Below are 25,461 nucleotides of genomic sequence, written 5' to 3' on the forward strand. Positions count from 1 at the left end.
ATAGGGTGACTATCTCCTCATCACTTAGCTCTCTTTCTGGAGTTCTGCTCTGTTCTTTCATTTTGGCTCTATTTCTTTGTCTTGGCACACCTGTTATGTTGTAAGGGGGTGGGGCTTTAGGTATTCACCAGGGCAGGGCAACCCTCCTTGCTGCGCTGTGGCTTGTTCTGTGGGGGAGGCGCCAGAGAGGGCAAAATGCAGCTTACCTGTTCTGTTGAAGCTCACTTTTCAAGGAACTTTTGTGTGAGACTGGGAGTTTCTCCCATCCGGGCAACCCCCCGCCGCAGTCTACAGTCAGCTCTGAGTCTCAGTTTCCTGTTCAGCCAGCCCTGCCCCCACGGTCCGCTGCCTTGCCACTGGTTCTCTCCGTCCACTCCTCTTACTGGCCTGGTTGACTATTTCTTTAATTCTTTGGTTGTCGGAGTTCCATGCAGTTTGATTTTCTGGCACTTCTGGTGGTTTATTGATTTTAGATTGGTTGTTATCCTCCTTTTGGTGCGAGGAAGCAAAGGGTTTCTACCTATGCCCCTATCTTGGCCAGAACTCTCTTCTAACTTCTTTTAAAGTTTGAAGAAAAAGTGAATATGTTAGTAATTGACCCAGCCTGTCTGTCTGTATGTGTATTATATTTGCCTTGTACCAACATACTAATAAATTATAATTTATGTGTATGTATTAATTTATTTTTAATTGAGGAAGGTGTTCACAAGGGTAAAAGTACTTAAGTCCCATGAAAGTGATAATGCTGCCCTGATAGTGACTTCGTAACAGAAATCTGGTTGCTCTGGGCATTCTCTGTTTAGTTCAGATTTCAGGAGGTTGATACACAGTTGGGAAGAAGGAAAAAAAGCAACTATCAGGATACTGATGTTCTAAATGAGCTGAGCTTTGCAAAACGAATGCAACCAGCAAAAGGGATATTTCAAGCTACATGTTAAGTATAAGGGAGATCAAAGAGGAGACAGGTGCCTTACTTATATAAAATACTGCTTTCTAACAGAGAAAGCGGATGTGGTAAATCATCGCTGCCCCATCAAGAGTTGGTTTGATGTTCATTCACTCACCTACGCATTCGGTAGAGAGCTTTATTATATACCACAGAACCTTATCTGTCTCACAGTCATAAAGACCATGTCTGGTCATCCTATCTGTAGTAGCTAGTCCACGAGCTTGTCAACAATCTTGAACTTGTGTGGTATTGCTTGAGGTTTAAGTCAATCTTGTACTTCCTCATGTCTTTGAACTAAAGGCACAGAGGGAAGTTTTCACTTGGTAAGAGACAGGAACAAAGAGACAGAGGAAGTAACTGAATTACATTAAGGGAAGGCGTGCTAGCTCTCCAGAGCTGTCTCTAATCCCAGGCTAAGCTCCAGTTCCCAGGATGTGCTGTCAGTGCTGTTCCCATCCAGAGTCTCAAGTAAACCTGTTGTCTTTAGCTGAATCTCCTGTTTCTTGCAAACAGAGACTTGTTGAAACGGAACTCTTCCAACTCATGTTTTGCTCCTATCTTCTCTGTCAAAAGGGATTCCCCTATGATCTACAAAAGATGCCTAAATAGAAGTACTGTCACCTTCCTTAATATAAAATCTGTTACCTCCAGTGGAAGGAGAATTACCTGATGAACTAAAGCCCAAGAAAAGCAAAGAGATGAGGTATCTACTAGGGTGCTTTGGGCTACAGGTAACAGAAAACCCAACTAAAAAGGGCTTAAACTAAGAGGGACCTGAAAATAGTATGCTATGTAAGTCGGTATCATTTCCTTTGCTCAAGGCTGCCTGTGTCTTCTCTAACTTTATCTCCTATATTTTCAGCCTCACTCATTGCTCCCTACTGTTTCCAGTCTCCTATTTTCTTCAGAGATTAAGGAACTGTAGCTAATAGTGGGTGCCTTACCAAATGTTCCTTTCTCACCAGGGCTCTGAAGGAAATATATGCAGACACTGTAAAACAATACTGAACACCAAATTGATTGCTTTTATTTGATTGCAAATTTTACTGTAGCATTCTGGTATGTTAGAGTTGACAACACAAGAGACCCTTTTCCCGTGAGCAAGTTGACCTGAATGTCCTAGAGTAAAAAATGTTAATGATCTTCCTCTTTTATTTCCTCTACAATCCCAAACTTGAGCCTTGGAATTTATCACTGCATGCAAGAAAAGGCCAATATCTGCATATATCCATTGGTGAAAAGCAGCAGAGAAAGTGAAAGTATATGGCCAGAGTGTGTCCTCTAAGGATTGATGTGATCACTGAGCAGGCAGAGCCTGGGTTTCCTAGGTTTGATATCCTGGATGGTTTTCTGCTGGTCCTTGAGAAGCAACTCCAGCACATCAAAACTGGATTATTACAAGTTCAGATATCTTCTTATCTCACATTATCAGTGTTCTTATTCACTAGTCTTATTCTGTATCCCTTTTCTAAACATCAAGAGGGTAAAAGGATACCCCAGATATTGCTGCACCAGCACTCCAATACACAGTACCACACAATTTAGAACAGACCTGCAGAGTCTCTGCACTGGACATTCTTTGAGCACGGAACGGTATTCCCCAGATGCCCATCAGTGTAACCCTCACTTCTTTAGATTTTTAGCTCCTTAACAAGGCTTATCCTTACACCGTTTGAGATCACAGTTTTCCATTCACTTCTGCACTACCGATGCCCTTTACCCCCCTTTTTTGTGACATATATCTCCTTCTAACATGTATATTTACTTATTATATTTATTGTTCATTATGTATTTTTCTCCATAAGAATGTAAACTTGAAGGCAGGAATCTTTATGTTGCTAATGATGTATCTTGAATGTCTAGAAGAGTGTTTGAGATTGAGTAAATGCAATACTGAGTGAATGAATAAATGTACAAATGAACCCCAGTACTGTAGGATAACTATTGAAGTGGCCCTCCAACTAAATCCCCCTTCCCTCATATATAGCAACAACCCACATTTTTTCCTGTCAACATTCTGAATTATCTTAACTCTTTTGTCTAATTTAGAAGGTATCTCATTGTTTTAATGCATATTCCTTTAAGTAATAATGGCTGAACTTTTTCCATGTTTGTTTACTTACTAACTAAAGCCATCTTTTATAAATTGTTTGAGGCAATGCCCATTTATTTAATAGAGTGCTTACATTTTATTATGTGTATTGTATAATAGTAATTACTATGTACTTAGTACTTTCTATGTGTCTATGTTCTTAACTACTTTATTATGCTCTATATCATTATATCTACAGCTAAAATTCTATATAGCTCAATATAAATACTATGGCATTGTACTAACATACATACTATACATAGGTAATAATTATAGTTAACATATCATGAGGATTTACTATATTTATCATAACAGTTTTGTAAGTACTACATTCGTGTATTGATGAGGAAATTAAGGGTCAGGGAGATTAAGTGACTTGTCCAAGGTTACTCAGCTAATAACTTTGGAATCCATTATCTGTGGATAAAAGGATTATCTCACATTATCAGTGTTCTTATTCACTAGTAGTATAACAGTTGTCTTCTATGTTCTCCTTGGTGTATGAAATCTCCTATTATGTTTTGAAACATACAGATTTAGACTGGGTGGACTTTTAGTAGATGTTTTTAATGATAGAACCTAAAAATTATTCTTAAGCCTGTTAAACCTAGTGTAATTAGTGTAACCTAGTGTAATTACTGACTTACTAGAAAAGAATTTTGTAGGCACTTTAATCTTAATGACAGTATATCTACAATCACCACTTCACTTTTAAAATTGAATCCTATTAGTAATCTTAACTAGTTATTATCAGTCTTTAGGTGGTGTTATTGAGAGAGAGAGAGAGAGAAAGAGAGAAGAGAGAAGAGAGCACCCACAAGAGCAAGAGAGAAGCATTGCCTTATTGTTCCACTTATTTATGCATACATTGGTTACTTCTCGTATGTGCCCTGACTGGGGATTGAACTCACAACCTTGTTGTATTGGGATGAACCCGAACCAACTGAGCCAGCCGGCCAGGGCCTATTGTGTCTTTTTTTATGCTCTTGACCTTAACGTATTTTTAAGACTATGTTTTGGTAGCATTTGGATTATATCTGCAAATCATATTCCTCATTAGCTTGGTTGTCTTTAGTTAGTGTAGTATTTCAGTTTTACCTGCGGTATTAGGTATATTCTTTTGTTTGAGAATTTGTCTAGATAGGTTGTTTTTATGTGTTTTAGTTGCTGAAATAAAAAGGACAGGTTTTCTCTAATGTTTTCTTTAGGGTCTTCTTTATGCCCTCGTTGAATGTTTATATCTCTTATGAAACTGTTTCTAAAAAACGATTCTGAAGGTATCAGAATACTAAAGGAAAGCTACTTTTTAAAATATTATTTCTTCCTGTCTCTTTTTTAGGGACACTGGATAGATGTTTTACTAATATGATTTAAAAAGAAAAAGGTTTTCTGATGAGCAGAATATCATTCAAAATTCTCTGTAAGCTATCAATATCATTTAAAAAATAGTTTTGCCCATTTTTATAAAACAGGAAGGCTATTAAAAACTGCTAATAAAAACAGGTGCTTATTTTTGTGCTAATACTAATTACTGATAATGCATGCTTATGTTTGTCACTCATTACATGGCACTGTACCAATCAGTGGAATGACTGAGACTCAAGCACTTACACATGTAAATTAACCATTAGATTTTTTTTCTCTTTTTACTTAAGTGAGTCATAATGGAAAGCAACTCTAGGTCATAAAAAATCTTTTCTCTTTAATGCTAATGAAATGTCTCCACGCTCTGTATTAGCAGACTACCCTTATTGGTAATCTGTAGCCTTCTCTTTTGTTCCTGGTGGTAATGAAATGCTGGGTGCTGAAAAAGCCCGCTCTTCAAGAATCTGTGGCCAGTTGTCTTCTGTTCACTTATACTGTAAAATTACTGTTCCCTAGCAAAGCCGAACAAGTGCGGGGACAGATCAAAAGAGTATACATTGGCACCCGTTACACCAAGTGACTCCTGCTTTATTAATTAGCCACAGCTTCTCCGAGTTAATTTACTCTTACAGAGCAAAAGCACTCTGCAATACAGAAACAACAAACGATAATTTAACCACAAGTCTTTATTATTTGCTTTCTCTAAGTTTCTCTTTAAACCTTTGCACTGTGTTATATGCTAAATGTCCCTTTAGTTTTCTAAATCTTGGCGCAAATGCTTATTTAAAATTTTTTCAAAAGCATCAGTGAAATAATCAAATGACCATTTTTAGTCTCTAAAATTTGGTGAATTTTAAACGATATCATTCTTTTTAAAAGTCAGTGTATTGGGAATTCAATTTAAAAGTGCAGTTGCTTCTAAAATTTGCAAGCTTGTTCTGTCCTCTCATCAGAAATTCCGCTGGTGTTTAGGCATTTGAAAAGGGCCTTCTCTGTGAGTGTTTTTTTGTGGAAGCAAAATTTGACAGTGATCCTAAGCTCCAAATTAATTAATATCAGTACTAATTTCCTTTTCATTTTAATCACTATTTTGTAAGTTCCTGAAGTTTTTTTAATATAAGAACCTTCAGTAGGTTTTCAGTTTATGTTTTTAAGTTATAGCTTGAGGCAGAAAAAACGATCTGCATATTCCCATATCCTGGTCATGTTTTGTTTTATTCAAATGGAAAGGAAATAATTAAACTTTTGAGTTAGATATCAGCTATAAAGAGAAAGTGACTGAGACCTGTCCAATGCAGGTTGTTGTTAGTTGTATTAGAACCAGTTAGTTGGTAACTTACAGTATTTTGATCTAATTTGAAAGAATTCCACTAGTTTCTATGTATTCTAATTTGATTTAAAAATAACAATGTGATATATATTGTATGACATATTTTATGAATATATTGAGATTATCTAAAATGTGTTATATATTGAGATTACTAAAATCTAAAATGTGTTATTAAAGAAAGATCAAAACATTTCTACATTGAGAATATCTAAAACCCATGTTATATTCATAACGGAGGGTATGATGATTAATTCAGTCTTTGCTATACACTTATTTTTTAAGTCAACTTACTTCCCTCCTTAATCTCTGTATTTCTTTGTGATTTTTAAAAGTCATCATTTAGTTTATTTGTTAATTGTGCATTTAAAAAATAATTCTAGAAAAGATCAATAGTTATGTATCTCTATACTTAAATGGTTTTATCTGCATTTTTCGTTTTGTCAAAAGATTTAAAAATGTGTTTGTTTATTGATTTTAGAGAGGGATGGAAGGAGTGAGAGAGGAGAAAGAGAGATAGTTGTTCTAGTTATTTATGCATTCATTGGTTGATTCTTGTATGTGCCCTGACCGGGATCGAACCTGCAACCTTGGGGTAGTATTTAATTCTCTAACCAACCAAGCTACCCAGGCCAGGGGTAGAAGTTGTTTTTTTAAAGTACTGTGTTAACCATTCTTGTAAGTTGTTATATTTTATTTATTTTTATTTTTTTTGTAGAAGGAATATTTATGTTTACAAAGGTTAGGAGAGGCTGGCTGTGCTGGAAGTGACTGCAGTGCCTTTTAATTATTCATGGACAGTAATAGAAGGCACTTAAAAAGAACAATGAAATTGCTTATTTTTGTGATGGGCCATCTGTTGAATTGTTTTGTGCAACAATTGCACAATAGTATCTATGTCATATCATTCTATTTTCAACAGCAGCTGATTATGTCTCACTGGCTACTTGTCCTTATTTCTAAAGTTCCATGACCATTTAAAGTCACCTTTTGAGAGACCTTTGCCAGAAAGGTATTAGAAATCTCTTACAGTCTGTGTATTTTTTCTGTCTCTCTCTCTTTTTTTTTTTTCCGGAGGAGGTGGGCTGTGATGGGAGTAGGAGGAGGGAGTTGGTCATGTTCTAATTAATTAGACTTGGTAAATGTTTAGGACAATTATGTGTGCTTTCCACCTGTAGTTTGTAAAAGAAGTTAATAAAGAACCATTTGATAATTTGCGTAGAAATGATAGGCTTGCAAAAAAGCAGAGTAAAGTTTAAAAAACTACTATACAGTTTTTTATGCTTTTAATTATCTGCTCTTTTGTTCATGATGATAATTAGAATTTTTTTCTTGGAATTCACTTTCATTCTTAAAAAAAAAAAAGAAGAAGAGCCATTAGCAAATTTGTTAGAACAGAAGTGAAATTAAAATAAAACAAATGTGTTGTTATCCCTAGGTCACTGACATTGCTGATGCCATGATTCTGAAACAGCTTTTTGAAAATCTGTTCAAAAATGGGGTCGTCGTTGTGGCAACATCCAACCGGCCACCGGAAGGTAAAAACAAACCATTGTGCTAATCTCATCCAATTAGGTGGGAACTCACAAACTTTTAAAAATCCATAGCTTTGCAATTATTTTATTGTGTTAATAAATCTGATGACTTTGCTTTACCATTAGTTTTATAATTGACTTAATTTGAAAAACCAGTCAGTATTTGTATTTGAAAAATATTTATATTCCTTGCAAGCTAGATCCAGGTGATCTGCTGTGTTTAATGCACTTGTTCTTTTTCTGAGTGTTAGTCCTACCTGTATAGCAAAAAACTCAGGCCTTCCTAACTGCTTTTTATGAGCCATTAAAGAAACTCAATGAAATGGAAGGCAAAACTCCTAACTACATTTTAGAAAAAAGGCTTAAAGCTCATAAGCTTAAGTGATAAGTAGTTTCTAATACTTTGTTAATTATTTCTAAAAGGCACTTGTAGTTTTATTAAGAAATTATTTAAGAAGCAAAATATAAGTAATATTAAAAAAAATAAGCTTAAAATCTTCCTGTCAAGATACCAATGATGTATTTCATAGAACTAGACCAAATATTTCAAAAATTTATATGGACCCACAAAAGACCCCACATAGCAACAGTGATCTTGAGAAGAACAAAGTTGGAAGAATCACACTACCTAATATGAAACTATACTAGAAGGCCATAGTAATCAAAACAGCATGGTACTGACATAAAAACAGACACATAGATCAATAGCACAGAGTAGAGAGCCCAGAACTGAACCCACACTTTCATAGTCAATTAATATTTAATAGAGAAAGCAAGCACATACAATGGGCAAAAGATACTTTACTTGATAAATGGTGTTGGGAAAATTGGACAGATACATGCAGAAAAATGAAACTAGACCACCTTCTTATGCCACACACAAGAATAAATTTCAAAATGGATGAAACATTTAAGTGTTAGAGGAAAATCCTAGAGGAAAATGCAGACAGTAAAATCTTGGACCTTGCTTGTAGCAATATTTTTTCTGATATATCTCCTCAGGCAGGGGAGATAAAAGAAAAAAGAAACAACTGAAACTACTTCAACTAAAAACTTTTTGCACAATAAAAGAAACCATCAACACAGTAAAAAGACAACCCACAGAATGGGAGAACATATTTTTTAATACATCTGACAGGGAGTTAATATCCAGATTTATAAAGAACTTATAAAATTCAATGCCAGAAAAAAACGAACAACCCAATTAGAAAATGGGCAAAGGACTTGAATAGACACTTCTCCAAAGAGGACATATAGATTGTCAAGAGACCTATGAAAAGATGTTCAGTATCACTAATCATCAAAGAAATGCAAATTAAAACCACAGTAAGATACCATCTCACACCTGTCAGAATGGCCATCATCAATAAAGCAACAAACAGCAAGTGCTGATGAGGATGTGGAGAAAAGGGAACCCTTTTGCACTGTTGGTGGGATGCTGACTGGTGCAGCCACTATGGAAAGGAGTATGGAGATACCTCAAAAAGTTAAAAATGGATCTGCCTTTAGACCCAGCTATCCCACTTCTGGGAATATGTCCATAGAAACCCAAAACATTAATTCTAAAGAACGTAAGCACCCCTATGTTCATTGCAGTGTTATTTATAATTACCAAGATAGAAGTAGCCCAAGTGTCCATCAATAGATGACTAGATAAAGCAACTATGAGATATTTACACAATGGAATATTACTTGGCTATAAAAAGAAGAAAATTTTACCCTTTGTGACAGTATGGATGAACCTGGAGGACATTAAGCTAAGTGAAATAAGCCAGTCAGAGAAAGGCAATACCATATGATTTCACTCATCTGTGGAATCTACTGAGAAAACTGAACTAACAAGGAAAATGGGGATGGACTCGTAGATGGAGAGCAGGATGACAGCTAGGGGTAAGGAGGTTAGGGGTTGAGGGATGGAACAAAAAGGACAAAGGACGCAGGGACATGGACAACAGTGTGGTGGTTGCTGGGGGGGAGGATATGAAGGGGATAAACTAATGGAAAATACAATGAAAAAAGTAAAATACAAGTAATATTTACATAAAAATAAGTTTAAAATCTTGTATTATTCAGGTCATCATGTGGTCATCTGACAGTCAATCAAAAGTACTATTTTATGCATTTTTATTGTTAACATCTTTTGCCTGGCATGGTCTTCCACTAGATATCTGCAAGTCCTTATTTCCGTCAGGTCTTTCCTTTTCTGAAAAGTTACTTTGGCAATGAAGCCTTGGCTTATCCCCTATTTGAATATATAACCCTTTCCTGGTTTTTTTTTGGTACTGCTTTCTTTACCTGCTCTATTTTTTTTCCCTGTGGCTCTTATGGAAACCCAAAATATAATTTATTGATTGATTATATTTATAGTTTGCTTTTTGTCCCTTTCCAGGACACAAAATCTCTGTGATGGCAGTGAGTTTTATTTCTTCTATTCACAGATATATTCTTTTTTTTTTAAAGATTTTATTTATTTATTTATCTTTAGAGGGGAAGGAGAGAGGGAGAGAAACATCAATGTATGGTTGCCTTTTGTGCATCCCCTGCTGGGAGTTGGCCTTTAGGGAACTGGACTACAACCCAGGCATGTGCCCTGACTGGGAATCGAACCGCGATCCTCTAGTTCGCAGGCCAGCGCTCAATCCACTGAGCTATACCAGCCAGGGCTTCACAGATATATTCTAAGCACCTACCTTAGTGGATTTCACAAGATGGATTTCAGTAAATAGTCTTTGAATGAGTGTCGAATAAATGCATATTTTCTAAGGATTTCTCTTGCTACAGTATTGAGAATAGACTGTGGGGTTGATTGAGGTTTCAAGGTTGGAAGTAAGGAGACTGCTTAGGAGATGAGTGCAGCCATCCTGAGGGGAGCCGATGGAGCAGAGAATGTGGTCAGAGTGGTCAGATTATGGATATATTTTGTAGACAGAGCCAAAAGGATTTAGTAATGGAATAAATGTAGGGCATGGGGGGAGGGGTGCAGAGGGATATGACTGAAGGCTTTGGCCTGAGCAGTAGGAAGGATGGAGATGGCGAGGACTACAGGAGAAGTAGATTTGGGTTGGGAGGTGAAAGTGGGGGTTTCTGTAATGACGAGGCAGATGCATGTAAGTGTTTGGATTTCAATGGCAAGGTTTGGACTGAAAATAGAAATTTGGGAGACACCTAAAGGAAGCTGGAAAAGGCAGTTATCAAGGTAGGAGGAGAACCAAGAGAATGTAAAGCCAGGAAAGGGAAAGTGGTACAAAAAGGAGGGCTGATCACCCTTGTTAACATGCTGCTAGGGGCTGAAAATGAGGTGGAGAATTGACTATTAGAATCAGTGACATGGAGTTTATCTGTGAAACTGAAAAGAGCAACATAAAAGTCTGTTGTTTTGTTTTACATAAGCATGTCACACTGATGGCAGAACTGAATTTGTAATTGTCTAATTCACCTGTGTTTTACTATTTGAACTGCTGTGAGACTAGGTCTCTCCCATTCTTTGTATAGTTGATTTTTCTTCCCATTACATTTCAGTGTATTAGTTGGTCTACCTTGTTCTATTGAATTGATTTATGTTGGTATCTTTTTGAAATATAATTTTATCAAATTATTTTTAGCTATTTCTGCTATGACATTTATGAACGTAGTAATCATACTTCTATACCTTTAGCCATCCATTAATTAAAATGTATAAATAAAGGAGAACCAAGTTGAGACCCCTGTAGTATCTTGCTTTTAGGAAGATATCATTTAATTTTAGGGAGATCTTAATTAATTCCTTAATTAATACTTTTAGATCCAGTTAGTCAAACAACTGTAGTTATTTCTGATTTGTTATACTATAAGAGAATTATAAATGATTTTGTCAGATGCACTTGTTAAAATTTATATAAGGCTATGTATAGAATTGTTGTGATTTACTGGTGTGGCAACCCTATGAGCCAAGGCAGTGAGCTTCATCTATCTAGGTGGGAGTGAGGCTTGACTCCACTCTAGCTGACTTGTTTCCTTAATAGTTTCATCAGTATTGCCTTTAGACATCCAGTGACAAGCTATGTTCGTAAATAGCATGGTACTAGAACAAGCTGGGATGCCCCCCTGCCTCCCGTTCCCCTTTAGCAAAGACTGTTGAAATGAAAACTGCAGTTGGCTGTCCGCCTTTGGCGGTGTGGTAAAACAAGGACCGTCAACCACAGGCGAGGGTAAGGACGCTCTGGAGCTCAGAGCTTTGTAGGAGTGAACAGAATCACAGGCCTGCTGACAACGTAGCATGCAGAAATCCAAGGTGGAGCCACCCTTGAAGGTGGAGAAGGCTGAAATTTTAAGATGCAGAATTGTAAAAACTGGTCATTAGCTACAAACTTAAAGCTTTTTCTAAATATAAGCCATAGAAGAGACATTTGTCTTACATCAGGATTTTTAGCCACAGCAAAGGATTATCATAAAAATTGAATATTTTAACATAAGGATGGTATATCTTTATATATATATATGAATATAATTTTAAATTATAATATAAAGAAGATGGCATGTCTATATATACAGATAATATATGTTTACATAAATAGAAATAGAAATAATTGTATGGGTATAGAAATAAAACTCAGATTAAGTATAGATGAAGGAAAAGGCAAAACTACAGGTTACAGAGTGGATCAGCGGAGAGGTGTTTGACTTCAAAGGGGCAACACAGGAGAATCTTTGGGGGTGATGAAACTGTTTTGTGTCTGGTTGTGGTGGTGGTTGCATATGTTAAACTGATACAATTATACACTCCCCAGAAATTGTATATAAATTAAAAACATTCTGTGGCTAGTGAGTAGCAGGATAGGATCTAGAGCCTGGGTTTTGTGATGCTATTAACACATTGTCCCTTGTCTTTTCACCTTGTTGGTCATCACTAATCTTTATCTATGCTGTCACAGATAAAGAGTGTCCCCTTTTCAACCATCATAATGCATTAAACTTTTTTTAGTTCACAGATTTTAATCTAGAGTCCAGATAGGTGGTTATTATTTTAAAATCACACTTATTCTAGGAATCCTACAAGAGGCTCCCCAGCAGAGGGCTGAGGCAAAGCCCAGTGGCTGAAGAGAGAATGGTTCATTTGAGAAACTGAAGCGCATCCAGTGTGACTGGCGTGGAGGGAAGGAGGGACCAGGATGCAGTGAGGTACAAGGTGCACCTGGAGAAGTGCAAGCGGACTGTGTAAAGCACTCATAAGCATTTTGCATTTTGATGAGAAGCCACTGAAGTGTCTTAAGCAGGGACTGACACTATTGGAGTTGGAAATACCACTCTGGTTGTAGTGTGGAGACGGGTTACAGGATTGGGAGCCGTGATTGGTGGGTTCAGGGAAACATTTTGGGTGGCTATTGAAGGACCCTGGACAAGAAATGACAATAGCTTGGTATAAGGCAGTGATACTTAACTGGGTACTTCTTTTGCCCAGCAGGCAATGTTTGACAACGTTGAAGACATTTTCGTTGTCACACCTAGGTGGGGCAAAGGGGGGTGTGCTGCTATTGGCATCCAGTAGGTAAAGGTCAGGAATTCTGCCCAAGCTTCCTATAATGTGTGGGACTTCTCCCCAAAACAAAGAATTATCTAGTCAAAAATGTCAGTAATGCCTGGGTTGAGAAATCCTGCTATAGAGTGATGACAATGTATATGGAGAGGGTGGATTTGAATAACATTTAAGAGTTAAATGGATAACACCTGATTATAGCTTGGATTTTTCTATGAGAAAAATGTATATAGCTTTATTGAAAAGATGAAATGGCGAAACACACCATGTTCATGAACTGGAAAATTCAGTTTCATGTAGATGTTGATTTTCTCCAAACTGAACTATAGATTCAGAGAGTTCCGCTCACAGTCTCAAGGGGTTTTTAACTGGTGGAACTTGACAAGCTGATTCTAACATTTATATGGAAGAGCAAGGACCAAGAATAGATCTTAGGTGATTAAACACAGCAGTAGATAAAATAGCCAGTGGGATAAAATAGAAAATATAAATTGTATATTCCGAGGATCACTATATAGCTGTATGTATTAATTTGGACAAATCTCAGAAACATAATAGTAAATGAAAAAGCAAGTCACAGAAGTATAAAAGTGGTGTGATTCCATTTATATAAAATTCAAAAACATGCAAAACCAATACAAACATGTAATAAAATTACAAAGGAGAACCAGGGAATGATTAAGACAGTGTTTTAAAGTGTTTCCTCTACCACGGATGGACACAGCAGAGACCTCAAAAGAATTGGTATATGTTTCTTAAGTGAGGGTGGGAGGGTGTTGTTTCTCTTTATTTTATAAATATTTTCTTTCATCTCCTATTTAATAAAGAAAACAAGACATTCTCAAGGGCAAGGGATAAAGTAGAGGAGGCAATAGGCAGTCTGCCAATGCTCATGTGAAGCACAAAGTGCCAGGCACACCAAGTTCTTAATGCAGTTAAACAATAGTAATAGAGCATGCCATTCGGGGAAAACAATCATAGCAGCTCAAACCTCTCAGCCTGGGCAGAACCTGCCAGTCGGGTGGGCTTCTCTGAGGGTTACTGGGGGACAAACCTGCCATGTCACTGGAGGACCCACCACCCAAGCAGCGTCTGCAGACTTTCACTTAACCCTATTTTTGTTTAGCCCCTCAGCCCTACTTCTCCAGTGCTCCTGAGACCCAGATGTTTTTGGAATAGTCCCACGTCTACCCCAGAGGGGTAGCTGTTTGGCTGCAAGGCTTGGGGTCAGTCCTGGGAGAAGGGGCAACCTATCTGCTCCCCATAGACTTTGGATTAGTTCCTAGTGTCGGCGCCCCAAACCTTGTTCTCCATGGTGCTGGTGAAATTCCTGAGCCTCTCCAGGGTTCTGGGGCACTATTTGGCTGCCTCTTGGACCTCCTTCTGGGAACACTTAATTTGAACTTCTACTTCTCTGCTAAGAGAGTAAATGAGCCTCCATTTACTTTACATCTTGCAAAATGCCAGGCTGTTTGGTTTATTGCTGTCTCCCTATTTTTTTCTCCTGGTAAATTTATATCTTTTTTATTTTTTTACTATAACTTTAGATTTTAAGAGAAAACAGAGATAAATGCATGTGTTAAACCTGCTACATTTAACTCTAGCTACTATATTTAAATAAAAATGTTTTAAGAAGCTCCTAAAGAGCCCACAGAGGAGTGTAGTGCCACTCATAGATGCTTGAACACTGCATCTGATCTCTCTGCCTTGATTGTTCCACTGTCCTCCCTAGCTGTGCAAGGATGAAGGAGAAAACACAAAGATCTTGGTTCAAATCCTGAATTCTCCATCTACTTACCTAATGATCTTATCACATCAACTCTCAGAGCTTTGCTTTTTTACCTACCTAAGTGCTGCCCAGTGTACTAGGTTAGCTGGAGAGAGGTTCAATGAAATTGTGGCAATGCTTTTAACCAGAAAGCACTGAAGCTGGGAAAGAATGTTAGATTCTCATGCCTTGAGTTACTGCATGCTGCCTTGGCTGCTGGTCCCCCACCCTCACCCCACCAAGGCCACAGGAGGCAGAGCTCCGTCCTCTCATGTGTTCAGACATTTTGAGGTTCCTAGACATGATGATCAGAAGAATCTGGACAATAGTGAGGGACCAGAAACCCACAAGGATGGAGGAGGCCAGGAACCAAGTGAGTGTTTTATTAACCTGGCAATGGGGCAGCTAGGGTGGCTGAGCACTCATGGGTTACTGATAGAGGCGGAGTCCCAGTGCCCAACCTCTAGATACTAGGAGTACAAGCACTAGATACTCGATACTAGAAGTTCAGGGGCAAGGACAAGGATGGGGCTGGAGTTGCTGAAAGCAGACATTAATTATCACCCCGCCTCCTCCTGAGGCTACAGTTGGGACTGAAATGAGTTATGAGCCCCCTTTCCTGCTTCCCCTCCCTGTACAGCTCTGGTTCTTCCTGAAGTCAGGAAGCTGTAAGTCCCACAACAGCTGTGTGCTGGAAGCTGATTCTGTCCCCAGGCAACTGGGAGGTCAGAAAGGGCCAGAGCCAGACAAGAATCCAGCAGAAACCTAGGACTACCTGCAAGTTGTGGTTGGGGGCCCATGTTGTCCTACTGCTGGCTTAGAGCCCATCCCATGTGGCCTGGTTCTAAAGGAATGGCATCCTGCAGAGCATCCCAGCCCCACGTAATAGTGCACCTGCCACATGCATGTCAGTCACAAAAGCCAGGATGAACTGCGGCAGGGTCCCTAGCCTGTGGGCCAGGGCAGAGGAGGGGGGCACCAGGGTGGAGGGCATGTGGGCTGTGGCAGGGCTGACAGGGCACTGCCCAGCAGCACAGAGATGTGGAGCAGGATGACCGCAGACCAAAGCAGCCTGCACAGGAAGGGCTGGTGGTTGTGAAATCCTATGTAGTGGCCATCAGTGATGGTCTGGACTCAGGATGCAGATGCTGCAGGCTGCACAATGCTTGCTGCGTGGTGGCACTTAGCTTTGGCACTGCTGATATTAACCTGGTACCGATCCCAAGTACCCTGCCACTTTCATCTAGGTTGGATGTTGAAATGGAAAAGGACAGTTTCTAAATTTCTGGCTTGTACATCTGGGTGGGTGGTGGTGCCTGTTGTTCAATAAAAACAGAATAAATTGCAGGTTAGAGGTCCAGAAGATGCTGACCAGTGTGGAGTGTAATGGCGGACAACCCCCTGCTCCAGTGGGTGAGGGGTTTGAGCTGCACATGGGTGACTCCCTTGCTAAACATGGCTGCCCCAAGAGGCGCAAAGGCAAATGTGGCCAACACTGGCCCTCATTAGTTGGAAAGTTGGATACTCCCACTGGCTTTCTGGCATGCATGGGATTCTGGGAGAGGACTTTTGAAAGGGAGAGTGAAGAAAGCAAAAAAGTCAGTTGGTTCTTTCCCTGCCCCCTGTGGGGGGCTGTCAGTGGTTGCCAGTGGGCCTGCCAACAATGGTGGCCAGTGCAGGCCTCTTAGCAGAGCCTTGGGGGCACAGACTGCAAAGATGCTTGAAGCTGGACAGTGACTGGAGACCAGCTAAGCCACCTACATTCATGATACTTTTGGCGGGGAAAAGAGGTTCCTGGTGCAACTTTGAACTGATCTGGCAGAGGGTGACAGGGTGATTTTTCCTTGGGTGGCTTAGAGGGAACAGGCTTTGAGGTAGAAACTTGCCATTATTTCCAAAGACCCTGTTGATAATAGCCCTGTGAACATATTTTCGTTCTTGTGTTATTTTCAGTCTTGAACCTATGTAGTAGTTGTAACGACAAATATTTAAATAGCTATTTTTCTTCTTTAGGTACTCTCTTTATTTTATTTTTTTTATCTTTATTTTTTTAAAGATTTTATTTATTTATCTTTAGAGAGGAAGGGAAGGAGAGAAGGAGAGAAATATCAATGTATGGTTGCCTCTCATGAGTCCCCTGCTAGGAACTGGCCTGCAACCCAGGCATGTGCTCTGACTGGGAACCAAACCACGATCGTGTGGTTTGCAGGCCTGTGTTCAATTTCCATACTGCTTTCCACAGTGGCTGCACCAGTCTGCATTCCTACCAACAGTGCAAAAGGGTTTTCCTTTTTCTTTTTCTTTTTTAAAAATATATTTTATTGATTATGCCATTACAGTTGTCCTATTCCCCACCTTCATTACCCTCCACCCTGCACACCCCTCCCCCACCATTCCTCCCCCCTTTTGTTTATGTCCATGTGTCACAAGTTCTTTAGATTCTATATTTCCCATACTATTCTTGCCCTGCCCCCTGTCTCTTTTCTACCTACCATCTATGCTACTTATTTTCTGTACCTTCTCCCCCCTTCTTCTTCCACTCCCCTGTTGCTAACCCTCCATGTGATCTCCATTTCTATGATTCTGCTCCTGATCTAGCTGTCCTCTTAGATTGCTTTTGTTTTAGGCATGGTTGTTAATAACTGTGAGTTTGCTGTCCTTTCACTGTTCATATTTTTTATCTTCTTTTTCTTAGATAAGTCCCTTTAACATTTCATATAATAAGGGCTTGGTGATGATGAACTCCTTGAATTTGACCCTTATCTGAGAAGCACTTTATCTGCCCTTCCATTCTAAATGAAAGCTTTGCTGGATAGAGCAATCTTGGATGTATGTCTTTGGATTTCATGACTTGGAATACTTCTTTCCAGCCCCTTGTTGCCTGTAAGGTCTCTTTTGAGAAATCAGCTGACAGTCTGATGGGTACTTTTTTGTAGGTGACTGCCCCTTTATCTCTTGCTGCTTCTAGAATTCTCTCCTTCATTTTAATCTTGGCTAATGTAACTATGACGTGCCTTGGTGTGTTCCTTCTTGGGTCCAACTTCTTTAGGACTCTCTGAGCTTCCTGGATTTCCTGGAAGTCTATTTCCTTTGTCAGATTGGGGAATTTCTCTTTTATTATTTGTTCAATAAGTTTTCCACTTGCTCTTCCTCTTCCCCTTCCCCTTCTGATACCCCTATAATTCAGATGTTGGAACGTTTAAAGATGTCCCAGAGGTTCCTAAGCCTCTCCTCATTTTTTTGAATTCTTGTTTCTTCATTCTTTTCTGTTTGGTCATTTTTTCTTCTTTCTGGTCCACTCCCTTGATTTGAGTCCCAGTTTCCTTTCTATCACTACTGGTTTCCTGTGCATTTCCCTTCATTTCAATTAGTTTAGCCTTCATTTGTTCCTCTAATTTGTGACTAAAATCAACAAGTTCAGTGAGCACCCTGATCACCAGTATTTTGAACTGTGCATCTGATAGGTTGACTATCTCTTGGTCACTTAGAAGTATTGGCTCTGGGGCTTTGAGTTCTTCTTGAGCTATAATGTTTTGGTCTGTTTGCTCCTGTTATGTATGAGGGGCGGAGCCTTAGGTGTTCACCAGGGTGGGGCGGCCCAGTCACTGGGTTGTGATGCTGTACGTGGGGGCAGGGTCAGAGAGGGGCAATGGCATTTGTTCCACTCTCTCTCGAATTTCCATCCCCTCTGCTGTTTCCTGCAAGCAAATCTGGCCCCCCTGGTGGCAGCTCCTGGGTGTGTGGGCCTGTACACCCTCCAGGACCCTGTGGGCCTCTCCAACAAACTCTCTGTGAGCCTGGGAGCCTCTCCCAGCACCTTGACCCTGAAAGTTTTTCCAATTGGGGCTTTTAGGCTTTAATTCCTGTCTCTGGGGTCCTAGCCTGAGCGGTCTGTCTCACTGCTCACTCCTTCGCTTGGTTTATCTGCGCGCAAATGTGTGACCGTGATCAGCCAGCTGCCTTGTTCCCTTACTAGGTCTGCCTGTTGCCACCCCACGCCTGGGATCTGCCCACCGCTGCCTGCATGCCTAGGTTGGTCTGGCCGATCTTTCCTGCCTTACCCCGCTCCGCCAGCCACTGACTGCACCCCTCTTACTGGTCTGGCTGAATGGTTCATTGTTGTCGGACTTCCATACAGTTCAACTTGATGTGTTTTGGCTACATTTTTGTTACTAAAACTTTGTTGTCTTTAAACTTGGTTGTGCGAGGAGGCACAGTGTTTTCACCTACGCCTCCATCTTGGCCGGAGGTCAGGTTTTCCTTTTTCTACATCCTCACCAGCACTTGTTGTTTGTTGATTTATTGATGACAGACATTCTGACAGGTGTGAGATGATATTTCATTGTGGTTTTAATTTGCATTTCTCTGATGATTAGCGATATTGAGCATCTTTTTGTATGTCTATTGACCATCTGTATGTCTATATCTTCCATAAAAGAACAATCTCTGGGAGGATAAATCAAATTGGTTCATGAAGGTGTATAATTATTTTGTATTCATTTATAGGGAAACTCCTTTTCCTTGCCTGTCTGAAATGTTTTCCTTACTCTAAACTGATAAGTATTTATATAAATAAGCATTTAGTTCACCCTGATGGTTTTGACACTTGGATTTTTAAGGAAAATATCTACATATCCATACGCATTTCCAAAGTATTTCTGTGGGCCCTTGTAATTACTTTAAAAATCCTCTTTGTGATTGAGCAAAAAGGGAAAAAGGACTCATGGACAACAATGTAGTGATTACTGGGGGGAGGGGAGCATTAGGGGACTAAATGGTAATGGAAAAAATACAATAAAGATTAAATAAAAAATCCTCTTTGCATGTATTTCATCTGTAAGTATTATTACAGTCATTCACTGTGGAGAATGTAGAGGTCCTTATACCCAACGCAAAAACTGAATGTTTCATAATTTCACTATTCTATCTTATACCAGGCGCTCCTTTAGCTCTGTTCAGAGAGCATTAAAAAAATGTGGTCAAGAACTTATGCTGAATTTTAAAATAGCATACAGTAAATAATGACAAATGTTGATATAAACATATTATAGAATCTTTATTTCTAAGAAAAATAATATTAAACAACGAATATTAAAAATTTTGTTAGCTAAATAACATTTCAGGAAATGGATCTATTGCATTGATAATTACCATATTATTTGAATTGCAAAAAACTCTTCAATTTAATGAATACAGTTCTTTTCACTTAAGTGTCCTATAAAATCTTAAAGGTTTTTAAGATGAATTCAGTTTAGAATTTTGTTTAGAAAATACTTCCCTGAGCATAGAGGTTGAATTACATACCTTGTAAAGGCTTATTTTTTTTTAAAAAATGTTAACCCTTTAAAAACTAAATCTTAGAGACTTAAAGGCATTGTTACTTTTTTAAAAAAAAATTACTTTATTGTTGTTCAATTACAGTTGTCTGCATTTTCTCCCCACCACTCACTCTGCAACCCCCGCCAAACTCATCTCTCTTCCTTGCTTCCACCCTCTGCCTTGGTTTTGTCCATGTGTCCTTTATAGTAGTTCCTAAAAACCCTTCTCCCCACTGCCCCCTCCCCCTTCCTCCCTGGCTATTGTTAGATTGTTCTTAATTTCAATGTCTCTGGTTATATTTTGTTTTATTTTTTCATTTGTTGATTATGTTCCAGTTAAAAGTGAGAGCATATGGTATTTGTCCCTCACTGCTTGGCCTATTTCACTTAGCATAATGCTCTCCAGTTCCATCCTTGCTCTCCCATTAAAATGAAAAGAGAACCAACTATTTGGGAAAACATATTTGCTAATGATACCTCGGACAAGGGTTTGATCTCTAAAATGTATAAAGAACTCACACGATTCTACTCCAGGAAGACAAAAAATAAAAAATAAAAAATGGGCAAAAGGCTTGAACAGACAATTCTCCAAGGAGGACATACAGAGGGCCCAGAGACATATGAAAAGATGCTCAGCATCACTAGCCATCAGAGAGATGCAAATTAAAACCACAATGAGATACTACCTCACACCGGTCAGAATGGCCATCATAAAGAAATCAACAAACAAGTGTTGGAGAGGATGTGGAGAAAAGGGAACCCTAGTGCACTGTTGGTGCGGTTGCAGACTGTACAACCACTATGGAAAACAATATGGAATTTTCTAAGAAAACTAAAAATGGAACTGCCTTTTGACCTGGGAATTCCACTGCTAGGATTATATCCTAAGAATCCTGAAACACCAATCCGAAAGAACCTATGCACCCCTATGTTCATAGCAGCACAATTTACAATAGCCAAGTGCTGGAAGCAACCTAAGTGCCCATCAGCAAATGAATGGATCAAAAAACTATGGTGCATTTACACAATGGAATTCTACGCAGCAGAGAGAAAGAAGAGCATTTTTATTCTTATTTAACTTTACTGATGAATGGAAATCTTTTAAATAAGAATACTGCGAGTGGGCCCTTGCCAGTGAAGTTTGGTTGGGCGTCATCCCACAGACTGAAAGGTCGCAGGCTTGATTCGTGGTCAGGGCATATGCTTAGGTTTCAGGTTCTGTCTCCAGTTGGGGCACATACCAGAGGCAACCTATGTTTGCCTCTGGTATGTGCCCTTTCTCATCTCACATTGAGGTTTCTCTCTCCCTCTTTCTCTCTTCCTCCTCTCTAAAATCAATAAGCATGTCCTCAGGTGAGGATTTAAAAAAATATTACCAGTTTGCCTTTTCATCTGTCTCTGCCATTAGCCAACTAAAAGTTGCATGCTCATTACATTACATTTCAGAGATGTATATATCCATAAAAAAATTCCATGAGTAAGACTAAAGGTTACCTTTAACATAGATAAACTTTCATTAGTGTAATATCTTAGTTTTAATTCTATAACATTGTGTTCTTTGATGTCCATTAATGTCGAGTATATTTTTTCCCAGTAAATTTTCAAAACACTTATTAAATCATAATTGACATACAATAAATGTACATATTTAGAGGATGCAATTTTGAAAATATTGACATATGTGTATACCTGTGAAATCATTACCTACCACAATCAATATAGTGAACATTGCAGCCCTAGCTGGTGTGGCTCAGTGGATTGAATGCCAGCCTGTGAATTTCAAGTTCAAAGGTTTGATTCCTAGTCAGGGCACATGCCTGGGTTGCAGGCCAGGTCTCCAGAAGGGGGCATGGGAGAGGCAGCTGATTGATGTTTCTCTCCCACTGTACCTCCCTCCTTTCCTCTTCTCTGAAAATAAATAAAGTTTAAAGAATATATAATGAACATTTCCATCACACCCCAAACTTTTCTCATCTCTTTCTTTATCTCTCCCTGCCATCCATGGCCCACATCCCTCTTTGCCAGGTAGCCACTGATTTGCTTTTTGTTACTGTAGATTAGTTGGCTTTTTTTCCTAGAGTTTTATATAAATGGAATCACACATTATGTTCTCATGTTTTTTTGACCTGACATCTTTTACTTTGCATAATTATTTTGAGATTCATCTGTGTCTTTGTGTATGAAAAGTTTATTTTTTTATTGCTGAGTCATATTTCATTTTATAGATATTTCACAGTTTGTTTATCCATCTACCTAATGATGGACTTTTGAATTGCCTCCAGTTTTTGTCTAACAAACAAAATTGCAGTTTTTAGCTGTAATGAATAAAGCTGCTATAAACATTGTGATTTTAAAATTATTTTATTTTCAATTTTTACCCTTTACTGACAATCATGGACATCAACTCTTACCATATAGCAGTGCTTTTCTTTCCCAGCAGCTTGGTAACTGTGGAAGACTATGAAACACGTAACTTTAAACTTATTTTACTTATTCAAGTTATTGCTTATAAAAAAGAAGAGATCTCATTTTGAATTTGAAATCCTTACATCCTGGTCAGCATTATTACCTTTTATAATATCCCTAAGTAAAAATTTTAAATGTAACTGCTTTAGAGCCTCTAGTCCTTAATTAACCAAAGCTTATGCAAATACTTTCTTCACTATAATGATGTTATGATGAATATTTTTCTAAAGAGAATAAATGTTTCCTAATGACCATATTTTATTTCCATAAGTAAATGTGGCAGTTGAAGTCTTTCTTAGTTATCAAATTTTCTCTAAACAAAGGAATGCAGAAAGCATCCCATAATATAATACTTTAAGAAAAATATGAGACACATAAAGCAAATTTGTGTCTTTTATTATTGAGAAAACTTTTTACAGTTCCCATTTTTATAAATACTTCTATTTTAAAAATCTCATTACTTTATAGAGTTAACCTTTAAATGGAATGTTTTGTATGTAATAAAATTTCAACCTCTTGAAACAATATTCCATTTCCATTTTAAAAGAAAAAATATGCAAAGCTCAAAATTTGTTGCTTCTTTCCATTTGTTTGCTCTTGGCAATACATGTGCATATGTTTGTGTTTGTATGTGTATGACCATACACTGTGACATATACATATATGTAAAATGTCACTACCTGTTTATGATATGTAATTGCATTAAACCTACAGCCTTTAGAATGGAGTTTTGATTTTTAGATAACTTCTTTTAAAGCAAATTGGTCTTAATGTCTTTCATCTTATTGTGAAATAGATCATTTTGATGCAGATATACACATAGTTCTGTCTATTGATGGGTTGTCTTAAAAGTCTAATATAAAAAGGCTAATCTTATTACATACTTTTAATTGTATACTGAGAAGGTTTATTGCATGTTGAGAAAAAGAGAATATGATTCCTTTTCCAGTAAAATTTTACATATTCAAATATTAAATACTTTATAATATATAATTGTGATGGGTTATTACTTATGATCATTTGTGATGTATTTCAAATTCTTTTATTGCTTTTAATTATCATTTAAAGCTAATTTGGTTGAATGACTTTTGATTTTTCTGTGATCGTTAATGTTTTTTCTTATTAAGAATACAATGAATTTTCTGTAGTACCAGAATAGAAATCAGTTTTAGTTCTTTTTTTCCTCTTATGCTCCTTTATCTTTTTTATCAGTACAAAGCTTTATTTGTCAGGCTAAAATATAAGCTAACATTATGATTTAGACTAAATAAAAAGCTAATACTAATTTTTTCCTTTCAGATCTCTATAAAAACGGACTCCAAAGAGCTAACTTTGTACCATTCATAGCTGTCCTGAAGGTGAGGCAAGTTACTTGTGTTCACTGACTAATGTCATATTGATTGATAATCGAGGGCTTTTATAAGATTGCTATAGTATAGCATTCAAGCAAAAATTTTTTAAAAGATTTTTTATTTATTTATCTTTAGAGGGGAAGGGAAGGAGAGAGGGAGAGAAGTATCAATGTATGGTTGCCTCTCATGCATCCCCTGCTGGGAACTGGCTTGCAGCCCAGGCATGTGCCCTGACTGGGAATCTAACCACGATCATGTGGTTTGCAGGCCTGCGCTCAACCCACTGAGCTACACCAGCCAGGGCTCAAGCAAAATTTTTAATTCAAGCAAGATGTTTTGGGTAGTAGTAAAACACACTAAAGGAGAAAATAATCTTTTCTATATAGTGTTCATTAATATGTACACAGGAAAAATACAAAATACAGACTAAATTGTTATCTAATTGAAACATTTTATAGTTTGCATTTTATAAATTTTAATTTGAAGCCTGTTCATAAATATTATAGTGGAATATTTAAACTTATACATTGATTTCTGAAAAAATCATTATTATACCTGTTTCCTTCATGTTAATGGACATTAACATGTTTTTTTAACTATTAAAGTTGTTATTCTAAAGTAACATTATTACAAAAATATTACTTAAATGTAATTGCCATCAAGTTATCATGAAATTCTGTCAAGTTGAGGCACATAAATAGTTTAAATATTTGTGTGTATCATCACTGCAGATTTGAAAATAGTCTTCATTACAGGATTATTAAAAATAAAATAGCCTACCTTTTTACTGTTAAGTATTTTTACATGATTATTCAACATTTCCATATTTTACTTTATTTTTTAATTGAATTTATTGGGGTGACATTGGTTAATAAAGTTATATAGGTTTCAGATGTACAATGCTAGAAGAAATCCTTTGTATATAATATTGTATGTTCACTACTCTAAGTCAAGTCCCCTTTCATCACCATTTATCCCCCCTTTATCCTCTTCTACTCCCCGCTAACCATGACTTTTTCCCTCTGGTAATCACCATACCATTGTTTTTGAGTTTTTTGTTTTTTTTTTAGAGAGAGGGGAAAAGAGGGAGAAAGGGAGGGAGAGAAACATGGATTGGTTGCCTCTCACATGCCCCTAATTGGGGACTGGGCCTGCAACCCAGGCATATGCCCTGATGGAAATTGAACCAGGGGCTTTTTGCTTTGTGGGGTGTCACCCAACCAACTGAGCTGCACCAGTCCTCTGCCCATTTTTTAAATTGGATTGTTTGGTTTTTTGGTGTTGAGTTATGTAAGTTATACATTTTGAGTTATGTTCTTTATACATTTTGGATATTAACATCTGGTTAGATGTATCATTGGTGAATATGTTTTCCCATTTAGTAGGTTGTCTTTTCATTTTGTTGATTGTTTTTTTGCTGTGCAAAAACATTTTAGTTCGGCGTAGTCCCATTTGTTTATGTTTTCTTTTGTATCCCTTGCCTAAGGAGGTATTATCAGGAAAAAATATTGCTACGAGAAATGTCCAATATTTTACTGCCTATGTTTTCTTCTGGGATTTTTATGGTTTCAAGTCTAGCATTTAAATTTTTAATTCATTTTGAGTATATTCTTGTGTATGGTATAATAAGAAGGTGGTCTAGTTTTATTTTTTTGCATGTGTCTGTCCAATATTTCCAACACTATCTATTGAATAGACTTTATCTTTACCCAAAATACCGGAAGTTATCTATTAAAAATTTGTTTATTTATTTTACATGCTTAAACTTCAGTCACCT

General features: G+C 37.7%; 1 protein-coding gene across 4 annotated transcripts in view; it reads left to right on the forward strand.

Annotated features, from left to right (window-relative positions):
- AFG1L (AFG1 like ATPase) overlaps positions 1-25,461 on the forward strand; it is a 192,190-nt gene that overhangs the window by 67,419 nt on the left and 99,310 nt on the right. For all 4 annotated transcript variants that reach the window (XM_037064995.1, XM_037064997.1, XM_037064996.1 and 1 more), the window contains 2 exons: positions 7,172-7,271; positions 23,632-23,690. In XM_037064995.1, the coding sequence (XP_036920890.1) occupies positions 7,172-7,271; positions 23,632-23,690 (159 nt within the window). The remainder of the gene's footprint in view (positions 1-7,171; positions 7,272-23,631; positions 23,691-25,461) is intronic.

This window comes from Sturnira hondurensis, unplaced genomic scaffold (genome assembly GCF_014824575.4).
Source record: "Sturnira hondurensis isolate 20B ecotype Veracruz unplaced genomic scaffold, ASM1482457v3 Scaffold0015596, whole genome shotgun sequence".
NCBI lineage: Eukaryota > Metazoa > Chordata > Mammalia > Chiroptera > Phyllostomidae > Sturnira > Sturnira hondurensis.